At 40.3% G+C, this 12,025-nt stretch overlaps 1 protein-coding gene across 1 annotated transcript; it reads right to left on the minus strand.

Annotated features, from left to right (window-relative positions):
• Nucleotides 1–406: 406 nt before the first annotated feature.
• LOC127597334 (echinoidin-like) lies at nucleotides 407–3,355 on the minus strand (the record flags this gene model as incomplete). Its single annotated transcript, XM_052060336.1, has 7 exons — nucleotides 407–809; nucleotides 878–983; nucleotides 2,350–2,475; nucleotides 2,632–2,729; nucleotides 2,861–2,888; nucleotides 3,034–3,096; nucleotides 3,257–3,355. Coding segments are annotated over 7 exons (597 nt in total), but the record flags the coding sequence as incomplete, so codon positions are not given.
• Nucleotides 3,356–12,025: the final 8,670 nt, after the last annotated feature.

Below are 12,025 nucleotides of genomic sequence, written 5' to 3' on the forward strand. Positions count from 1 at the left end.
TAATAATGAATTAATTTTTTTTTAAAATGCCACTACTGTATTTTTCACAAACAAATATGGTTGATAATCTGAAACTTTCACTTGGCCTTGAGTTCCTCCTTGAACATCTTGAAGCATTGATCATGCATTCAGGAATGTAAGAAAAAATATCCAAGGATTCAGAGTAAAATATAGTTTGAAACCATGGTACACACCTTTTGTAAACTATGTTATTATGTCGGCCTATATTTAAAACACAGGTACATCAAAATTTCAAGATTCTATCTTTATAGACAAGGACCGATAGGTCACTATAGAAATATTCTGGTATTTATGTTATACATTGTTTTATGTGGTTGGCTAAAAGAGGGTCTAAAAATGGCTGGCAGTGAATACTGTTTGCATTGTTGTCATCAACGACCATGCATTGTTGTTATGTCTTCATCCATTTAATGAGATTTACTTAGAATTTTGAAGCAACAGATTTAGCAAGTTCAAAATAGTGAGAAGTAGAAAATAAGACCCCCCCCAAAATTATTCTAAAATCTTCTCTCATTTACCAGACAGGATGCTCTTTGACGTAACAAACGTGTTGTCAATAACAAATGAGCAGTATAGAAAAAAAAGAAAAGAAAAGAAAAGCAGAGTTGACATTGAGCCTAGAAATATGCAGAGCAAAGACACCAGACGGGTTTGATTTTGTCTCATTGGGGTGTCATGATTAAGAAACTCAATTGTGACAGAAGATGGTGATTAGTGATTAGGGTCGACTGGTCTGATGCAAACGTATGCTTCCATGTTTGTGCAATCAACATCGCTCCATATACCATCTGTAAGAAATCAAATATTTATGTTTAACAGTGTGAGAATGTCAGCAAACTTCACTGATTTTACTCACCACTCTCAGAAATTGTGACACAGTCGCCCATATCACCCGGCATTCCACCTGCAAAGTTTGTAAAGGTATCAGGAGCTGTGCCATCAGTCCATACGAAGGTACCCTCCTGGAAGACAAAGTCACATTTCAATGAATTACATTGAAAGGATTAAGGTTACACACTCAGTTCTACACCTCCTGCGTTAATGATGGGGACAAGAGTCTGAGTGTTCACGACATACTGTATACATCTGGCAAAACTGCAGTCACACTACAAAATACAAAAATTGAATAGATATGTTCTACTTTTTGGAAGTCTGACAGTCCACTGAAAAACGATACAAAAGCAGTCATTTATTTCAAAAATGTATTTGAAAAAAACAGTTTGTTCTTTTCAAGTAAACTTTCCAATTTATATTTTTGCTTAAGATAAGCAAGAATAAATAATAAATACAATAAATAAATAGATACACTGTTTTTGTTGTATTTATTTATGTATGAATATATTTTACTTAGTGATATAATGTAAGGCACCAAACATAATCGTTGCAACTGGACCAAAGACATGATTTAGATCGAGTGTGCTTTTTGCACACGTGCGGGCGGGATTTAACACTTCAGATGAAATTTCCTCAACCTGGCCGACCATCACCATTACGAGTTTCAAAGTAGGGTTTGAAACCACGGTTCGGGTTTCAAAGTAGGTTTTTAAGTGAGGCGTCGGGTTTCAAAGTAGGGGTCTAAACTAGCATTCAGGTTTCTAATTAAGGTGATAAACTAGGGATAGGGTTTTAAACTTGAGTTAAGTTAGGGTTTAAAAATAAAGGTTACAAACTAGGATTAGGGTTTTAAGGTAGGATTTTAAATTTGGGTTGTAATTTCAAAATAGACTCATTTCAAAAAGTTAGAGTGCAAGAAAAATGACTTTTTTGAATTGCATCTTACTTTTTTGAAAATGCTTATAAGTGTTCAATTATAGGCAAGTGAAACCAATTAACATACACGGAAAAGTATTCACACTTGGGACTGATTTTATAGTCCCAAGAAATAACTGAATAAACCCTTTCATTGTTCACTGAACTTGTTTGTCCTAAATAGCGAAAAGAACAAATTAGTACATATGGTTTTTTTTGTTTTTTTTTAATTCATGTTTCCCGATACTTCTGGATACATGACAAACACAAGAGAAGGCCTAAAGCAGTCATGCTGCTTAACCTGGTGGTGGTTAAAAAAGTTACGGCACTTTTTAATAGCAATCTGCATCAAATTTAAAAAGTCACAAATCAGAAGGAATGGTAGAAGGGATCTCATCCATTCGTTCATTTTCTAACACTCTTATGTATAGATTCCATTTAAAAATCTGTATGGTTTACATTGAAAATCAACTTGCTTTATGACAATACTCCAAATTTTTTAATCATCTATTTATATTTTAGTCTGACGGTAGTGCACAGGTGACAGCCTTCAATCACAGCTTCTGGTCAATGTTTTACCGTGTCTTGATCGTTGTACCCAATCCAGACGTTACTATTTTCGTCTTCAATAAATCCTTGCACAAATGTGTTTTCCAGCTCACTGCGGATGGAAGCCAGATTCCCACCGAGAGATTGGCAGACGAGCTGATGATCAAAGAGAGTAAAAAGTTGATTTCACTCATTCAGACTCACCGAAACGTTGGCAAAATATCTTGGGTTTAGATCAATAGACAGATGGATCACTAATTGTTATGTCAGTAAACTGGTTGGGAACTGCATTGCAACAATTGCCTTCCATACCTCTGCATCGTCAAAGGTCCTCTCTCCCGCTTGGTAAATGAAACAGTTGCAGTTAAACTGAGTCCAGCCTGGAGGACAGTTATTGATGGCCACTTTTTCTTTAGAAAAACAACGAGAACAAAATGAGACAGGTCAGTTAAATCGGGTGTCAGTGCCAACAAAGCTGGTGAAGTGTCCATTCCAAAAAAAAAACAAAAAACAAAACAATAATTGAGGCATAGCTACCAACTTTTCCAAAAATCAAACGAGAAAGACCGCTGCGGAGAACAAAAGCACATTGTTAGAATTGGACTGCCGAACATCGACACGAGAGAAAACACAAATACAGAAAACACAATAATAAATGTAAGTTTAATATTCATATGTTTTGAATTTAAGTCAGCGTGTGAGATTTTGACTTACGACTCCACGCAACTGTCCATTGATCACAAAAAGGAGGATTAACATGCGAAGAGCAAATGCCATCTGTGCAATGAAGAAAACAAACAAACAAAAATCATGAATCTAACAATAAATATTATCATTACACTTGTAATCTCTCAAAATGCAATAAATGCTATTGAGATTGTGTATGAATACATGATATTGTGTTTGAAAAGTGGGATGCAAAGTTTGGTAAAGTTACCTTGGAGTTGTGTGCCTTAACGCTGAGAACGATGTTGAGGACGATTCCTTTTGTATGTTGGGTCGGCTGCCCTTGGAACGTTGACTGAGTCAAATCATGTCAAAGTCACGTGACACCTCAGACCAGATGACAAGGAAATAACTTTCAAGACGAGCCTGTCACCCTGCAAAAAAGGAAAACAAAGAACCTCTTGCCAAACAGGTTTTGGACCAAACTGAGTCAGTTGGAACCCAAATTGGAGACTCATGAAGGAATATTTTAGTAATTTGGAATGGAAACATGCAGTACTTTATCACTAATCTATTGGGGTGTTCACACGGCAACTTTTACTCCGGTGTAGCACCGAGGCTGACCCCGTAGAGCGTTCAAATGTACAAAGGTAATCTGGTGTAGCCCCTGAAAACATCTTAAAGCAAATTTAACCCTGCTCAGGAGGTGGCTTAAAAATTTACTCTGGAGTAAATGCGAGTTTGCGAGGCAGCACGATACAAAATGGGACGTGTGAACGCTACAGGGGTAGACTTGCTACGCATGAGAAGAGTTTATTGCATTCAGGTATTGAATGCGTTGCTTTCGTGCTCTGCAGTATTTCCGTCATCTTGCCTTTTTCTCTTCCCTCATCCTTTTACCGTGTCTGATAGACCTCAGCTTTGTCCAGAGAAGTATATGACGGTTTTTCCATATGTCACAAACAAGTTGGGGAAAAGGAAGTACACTTCACAAATGCTTTATTTCCATATTATTACGTATTGCACGGCCGCAGAAACTGCCGTGTGAACGCAAGTGAGGCTGCACCGGGGTTAACACGCTTCTCTTGCGTAAGCAGCTTTTTATGTGTGAACACTCCACAAAATTTACACAGGTGTAAGAGATATCGCAACAAAATACGTCGGTGCAGCACCGATGCAAATGTGTGCCTAGGAATTCCCCTAAACTTAATATTGTAATAAAGTCATGGCCACAAAAAAAAGGCATGAAAACAAGAAAAACAGAGAGACACTGACTTCAAGGCCAGAAATAGACACCAGTGAGTACGGCGGTAACTGAGTGTGCCTTATTGTGTCATGTGACGACATATTCTTGTGCTGTGTGAATTACTTCATTTCTCACCATTTGGCACGTTCAAACTTCATATGTTGGGACCATCACAAACAGGCCTCTTGTATTTCTAAAAACGTCAACCTTGACCTATCAGACGGGGACGGAGCCAAAATTTCAGTGGGGTGGCCACAATGGCACATCTAGTCACTGAGGGGCACGCGGATGCACGTACGAATTGCAAATCCCTGAAATACTCCTTTATTAGATGTTCAACATTGACTCATTCATTCAAATGCTGTCTGAAGACTGGTTCCCATGGCAAAATTTTATAATTGTAGGCTGACTTCCAACCTCTGAGAAACCCCACACATGATGAGAAAAAAAAAAGAAGTTCATGGTCTAACTGTTGTGAACATACGGTGTGGGGTCTGCAGTCAGGTGCCAAAATCGAACAAAACGATTTAATTCATGAATATTAATTGAATGATCTTTATTCACTGCAGTGTTTGGAAGATGGATTGTGTTATTCAATGAATCATAAATGGTTTACTGGTATCTTCAAACATAGAGGAAAAATTCAATGGCATATAAACCCTATTTATTAGGAGTAATGGCACCAATATTTCTGACACCCTCCCTTCTCACTCTGCCCACCATTTTTCACTTGCGTGCAGAAAGCGTGTAGCATAAGTGATTCCGTCATCCCTAAGCACCCTGTAACTTGGTTTCAGTGTTCCGGCGTCATCAAATAGCTGTCTATCATTATGGAGGATCACATTCTTGGCATGATACAACGGAGCCAAACTGGATGGAGAATTCTCACACTCAGTGCAATTATTAAAGCATGAGGAACAAAGTCACATTCAATGAAGTACTGAATGATAAAAGTCAAACCTAACCAACAGGGTAAGAGAAAGGTTAACAACATCACTGTACTCAAGGCAATGCTTCTTCAATCTTTCTTCCTGTCACAGAGACTGTCAACTATGGTGCAACGTGAACAACCTCACATTCGCAATGTGCTTCGCTGAACTAAAAGTGCAACATGGAAAAGCATTTGCAAACAAAAGTGTTCAAGGCAATGTAAAAGCAAAGTCAAGAAATACAAAGTGGCTCATTAAAATTGCAAAAAGAAAAACATTGATTTTAAAATGCTTTATAAGACCTTCATCAAATGTATGGATTTAAAAGCACTTACACTTGGGGCTGATTTCACTTCTTGCCGTCAACTAAACTTACTGGAGAACAATACAAATAAAACTACTTTAAAAAGAAGTGTCACAACGAGCGTGCGTGTGACAAGCAGTCGGATTTGACAAAGAGAGTTGACACCAACGAGTAAACTGGTTTCGGTGTTCCTGAGTATCATTTAATAACTTTAATTATCCATCTATTGTTGAGAATCGACCTCCTGGCGTAATACAACTAGACGGAGACGACACAGACCAAGTGCGATTACTCAAGCATGAGGAACAAAGTGTCACCCAACAAAGCAGTGAATTCAAAAAGACAACAACAAACAACAAGAGTATGCGCAAGGTTTATGGTACAAATGTTTCATCAAGCTTTTTCCTCAGAGTACCAGCCGGTGTACCGTAACAACCACGCACAAATGACAACTTTGAAATGAACTCTCGCAAAACCTGAGCCGAGCCACCTCAATCTCCATCTTTAAAACTCATCTTTGAGCTCTATTTCAGGCAGCACATCGCGCGACTCGTTAGCACATCAGATTAATGGAACACTCTAAATTGTCCCTCGGTGTGATGTGAGTGTGAATGGTTGGTTGTCTATGCGTGCATTGCGATTGGCTAGCAACCCATTCATGGTTTACCCTACCTCCTGCCCGAAGTCAGCTGCGATAGGCTCCAGCACGCCCCCCCGCCCCCTCATTGCTCTTTTTCTTTTTTTTTTTTTTTTAATAATCTTTAAACTCATTTTTATTCTTTGACTCAGCATGAGATTTGCTTTTAGTTTGACTGTTTTTTGTTTTTTTTATTGTTTGTTGTTTTAAGATTTATCTTTGCTCCATGTTCAGAACTTTGGTGGTTGTTTTGAACTCATTTAGTCCCAGCCAATTCTGGACCAAGTCTGAAAAGACGTTTAAAAACGTCTTTGGGAGTGAATGAGTTAAGTGCCCCTACAAATAGAGGTGAGTTGGGGTCTCTGCAGTTGAGTGGGGTTGAGTTGAGTTGACTTAAGTTGAGTCATGTTACCTAAGTATCTGATCAGCTCGCAAACATTTCGGTACATGAACCAACTCTGGAAACATATTAACCCATTAGTAACTACAACAATATTCCTTCAGTTCTTCCCTCCAAATTTTACTGCTGTAGATTGCGAATATTTCCAGTGTGAGACAATAAAGGTTTTTCTTATTTATCTTAGTTGGGCTCCTAGAAAACCGGTTTTAAGAACATCAGTAACAAAGGTTTTTTTGGTTGTTTGTTTTGTTTTTGTTTTTTTCTGGTGAGACACTGAACTTAATTATTTCCTTGTTGAGGGACCTGATCCAATGTGGCATGTGATTACGAAATAATTGGGCACATTTAACATTCTGACACTGCCAACCCAACATATAAAAGGAATCGGCGTCATCATACTCAGCATTAAACAACACGACTGCAAAGGTAGCTTCACACATCACACTTTTCGAATTCTTTTTTATTATGTGACATCTTGAGTATTTATCGCATATTTGATTCAAATGGTGAGATGTAGTAGATATAGATGTAGAGTGTAACACAATTTTTTATTGTTAGAAATCTGAAAATTGAAGGTAACTTTACACAACTTTACATCGTAATTTTCATCTCCATCCAATGGAACCAATTCAACATGAGCTGCCTTTTTGTTTCGCATGGTCAAATGTATATGTTACAACGGTATGAATGACTAATAAATTTGAATTATTTTTCTATCATCGCACAGATGACTTTTGCCCTCTGCTCGTTATTCCTCCTTTGTGGGATAGGTGGACTGTTGACTGGAGTCGTAAGTAAAAAAAAATTTTACTCAATAATATAAACATGCATTGAAAATAGTGTTTGATGTAGTCTGACTTTGTAGTCTGACTTTGCCAATGTGTTCTTCTTTTTCACAGCGGCCTTTGCCTTTGAGTCACTGGAAAAGTTGGTAGCTTGGTCTCTGTGATACTTTTCAAATGAACAATTTCTGAATTTCTTCAACACTGACCTCAGATTTTTTTTTGACCTGTCTCATGTTCTCTTTAAAACACTTATTGTGTTGCAGATATTAAATGTCCTTCAGGCTGGACTCAGTTGGACTGTCACTGTTACATCTACCTAAACACCGCAGAGACCTTTGGAGCTGCTGAAGTAAGGAAGACTTTTACACAGAAGTTGTGATATAATTCATGTTTAATCAGTGATCCATTCGGCTTTTGGTTGTTTTCTGATGGCTCTGACTAAGTGGAATCAACTTTGCATTCTCTTTCACTATCAGGCGGCCTGCATTGTTTTGGGTGGAAATTTGGTCTCCATTCACAGTGATCTGGAAAATGACATCGTCGTTCAACTGATTGAAGATGGTACTGGAACTCAAGCCTGGATTGGACTCCACGATGCAATTGAGGTATGACTTTCACCGAGGGGTGTCAAAACCATTTTTGTCAGGGGCCACATTTTAGCTACCATTTCCCTTGGAGGGCCCTTCTGACTGAAACCATATAAAGAAGGCAAGAAAAAGGGTTTATTCAACCGGGGTTGGTAACTCGAAAATACTTTCAATATCTCTCTTATTTATTCGATATGATCATTTGAAATGTTGGTACAGACTTCAGCAAGCATCATGGAAGCTGATTGCATTTTTGATTTGCTATTGTGGGCCAGATCATGCGCCGCGGGCCTTAAACGGTACAAATGTTCAGATTGAATCCTGTCACTTGTGAATTATGAGTATTTTTGATTTCAAGAAAATGAGTGTCTCCTCTTGACTCTATCTTGGCACCCAGATGAAAACAGTAGATGATCATGAAAGGGCAAAACACTCAAATATATCTAGTTCCACCTCGAGGTTGACATATGTCAATATCCACAAAGTGTACATGTTCCAACTTTTTGAATAAATCCAATCCGCTTTCCTTTTCCGATAAATCATCACTTTTTTTTTTTTTGGAACCACCAACCACCTGGTGTTTTTCTCCACACTCATAAATCTAGTTCAACTTCAAACATGTGTGTAATGATGACACGATATGATTTTAATGATCAAGATTGATTGTGACAAACAGACAGTCCATGCAAAACCATCAATGGTTATGAGAGTCATTCAACTGCGATTTTGTCTTTCAGGATAATGACTTCATATGGACTGATGGATCTATTCAGGATTTCCTTAACTTTGATACGGATGATCTGGAGCCCAATGACACTGGTTCTTGTGTGCTGATTGAAACAACAGGTAGACAAAATACCCTTTGATTCAATGTTGGTTAGAACACAGTGCTGTTTTACTTATTCTGTTTTACTATTTCTTACAGACGCGCTATGGCAGGATGAACCCTGTACGGACACAAACCCGTATGTGTGTATCATGGATGTGTGCCAAGGCGGAGATCCGAGCTCTCCAGACTGTCTGGGACCTTCAATACCTTGATGGTTATGCACGGACTTGTCTTATTTTTCCGACTGTGTTTCTTTTGAGCTTCTTCCCTTTGATTTTTGACAAGTTCCTGTGGAATGTTCCTGCTTGTCATTTGTTTCCTTGTTTCTGGCTGGCGGGTCAACTTCTGGAAGGCACTCACTCTCACACCTGCAGCCGATCAGCTCAGTTTAAAACCTCTTCTGATCTGCGAGCAGTCACCAGATGATTCCCACCTCCAGAGTGGTATGTTGGCCGCCATCAGTGTTTGTAGGTTTGTCATGTTTTGTTTTTGCCGTGTTTCACTTTCTTTGGTCTTACCAGTGCCTCCCATCCATCCTCGCTCCACGTGATCTCCACGAGTCTTTTGCCGCCAACCCCAAGGATCGATCAGATCATTGATCGATCACCTCTGCCTCATCACCTGCTTCCCAGCCTCACCCACAACTCAGTCAACTCACTGCCACTTTTGCGACTTCTTCGAACCTGGTCACATGTTCCACATTGCTGTCATTAAACACTAACTTTGCTCCTATCCCGCCGTCTCCTCCTCACTCTTGAGTCCGCCACTTGTACGTGATATAGTTTGCCAGGAGACGTTGGACTCAGTGAGACATTACCAAGCTTGTGCAGTGTTTTTGTATTTCAGGGTTTACTATCATCTCTTTTCTTCATCTTCCATAAAGCTCTTGTCATTGGCAAATTTGTCTCGCCCCTTGGTAAGGCGCAAACAGTCGTGAGTGACACTTTAAATGACTTGTTGCTGCAATGTGCCATGAAAAGTCTCAAAAAGCCATTGCTGAAAAGACATGGGAAGTCAGTGGTAGATGTGCTCTGTGCAAATTAAATTGCGAATAACAGGAGTTGGAATCAATCCACCCATCCATCCAAACATTTCACTCACTTCCGGAGTGAACGCTGGCGAATTTTGGACGCCGCTACTCCCCGTGATTTTTTGATTTTTAAGTCCATTTTTATGTCAATTTTTTATCTTTTATAGCCGACATATTTTATGTCGACCTGCTTTTATGGTCACCGAGTGAACAATGATCAATCCACACTCGATCGGCCGAACTGTCATTACCTGTCATCGAGTATTGAGTTGTCGTTGAGTTGCGGCTAGCGGCTAGCTTACCCACTAACTGTTGCTGCTTCCCGACTTCATTACTCCGGTCCGGCTATGTCGATCAGCTGTGAGTGGCTTGCTTTCTGCTGGTTCGCTCTGTGTGTTTTCCACCACTCATTGGAAGCGCTTCACCAATATGCAGCCACTGAGCTCAAACTCAATTTTAATCCACACGGTCCACCACCGCCTGCTCTGCTCCAACACCCGGACATCCTTTACGTGCCCCGGCGAAGGTGCACTCACCGGGGCTCACGCCGAAACTATCAATACGACAACTCCAGCTCCGTCAGGTCGTTCTGGTCCACCGCTCGCCGCCCACGGAAGAACACCGGACGCCGTGCGGATGCCTCTGTGTTGACACGCGTCCCGAGGTCGGATAGCATCGCGGTCGCTCGCAGCTGCACTGCTGTCAACGTTGGCCTATTGAACATCCGCTCCCTTACGAGCAAGGGCCAGTTCGTCCACGACCTCCTGACAGACCGTGAGTTTGACATTCTGTGTCTGACTGAGACCTGGCAGCAGCCAAATGATTATGGTACTCTTAATGAAGCTACTCCACCGGGCTTTGTTTATCACGCTGTGCCGCGCACGACTGGGAGGGGAGGCGGCCTCGCGATGATTCTGCGCGAGGATTGGAAATTTGCACCTGTAAATGTGCCTGCTTTTTTATCTTTTGAAGCGACAGTTATACAGCTCTCTGGATCAACTCCCACACTGATTGCCACTATTTACCGTCCACCAAAACCAAACAAGAATTTTATCACTGACATTACTACACTCATCACTCATCTGTATACACTATCACCAAATGTGATTCTCTTAGGAGATTTTAATATACACATGGACAATATCAATAACTCACTCACCAAAGACTTTACCTCCTGCCTGGACAGTTTTGGTTTTCAACAGTATGTCAACTTTCCCACACACAGTAAAGGACATATTCTGGACTTGATCTGCTGTATTGGATTATCACCAACAAACTGTAAAACCGATCTCCTCCCATACACAGATCATCTATTGCTTTCATTCAATGTTAACCTGTCATTTTTCAAATCCAACCCACAACGCATTATACATTTCCGTAAAATCAAGGACATTAACCCGGACAATTTAGAATCACTTATCAACAACCTCCCCAGTACTGATTGTCTTTCTACAACAGATGAGTTTTTGACACACTACAATACAAATCTCCATAACATTCTCAATATCCTGGCCCCACTCAAAACCCGAACTGTCTCCTTCAACCAAACAGCACCCTGGTTTACCCCAACCCTCAGACAACTTAAATCAAAAGGCCGTCAACTTGAAAGATTATATAGAAAAACTGGACTCGCCATTCATAAAGAAATGTACACTACCCACTTTCTCCATTACAAGGACTCAATATCCAAAGCCAAATCAACCTTCTACTCTGGATTAATCAGTTCCAATGAAGGCAACCCCAGATCACTCTTTTCACTCATTTCTAAACTCAGTAAACCTGCTGACACTCTTCCCTCACATCTCTATTCCACTGAATTTTGTAATACTCTGGCCTCATTTTTTACATCCAAAATCCAACTTATCCACCAGCAACTCACCCCTTCAGCTGCTCCTAACCCTCCTTCTCCATTCTCCCCGGTTCCTACCCACCTACTCTCTGCATTTACATCCCCATCTGTCCACCAAGTCTCCATCTTAATCCAGAAGTCCAAATCCTCTACTTGTCAACTTGACCCTCTCCCTACTGTTTTAGTCAAAGCTTCTATCCCGGCCCTCTCCCCTCTCATCACTAACATTATTCAAACTTCCCTCTCTACTGGCATTGTACCATCTCATCTCAAAACTGCTGCTGTCACTCCCATACTGAAGAAACCTGGCTCTGATCCCTGCGACTTGAACAACTTTCGTCCCATATCAAACCTTCCGTTCATCTCCAAACTTCTAGAGAAAACAGTAGCTGCTCAACTTCACACCCATCTTTCCTCCAATAAGCTCTACGAACAATTTCAATC

The sequence above is a fragment of the Hippocampus zosterae genome, chromosome 3 (genome assembly GCF_025434085.1).
Source record: "Hippocampus zosterae strain Florida chromosome 3, ASM2543408v3, whole genome shotgun sequence".
Lineage (NCBI taxonomy): Eukaryota > Metazoa > Chordata > Actinopteri > Syngnathiformes > Syngnathidae > Hippocampus > Hippocampus zosterae.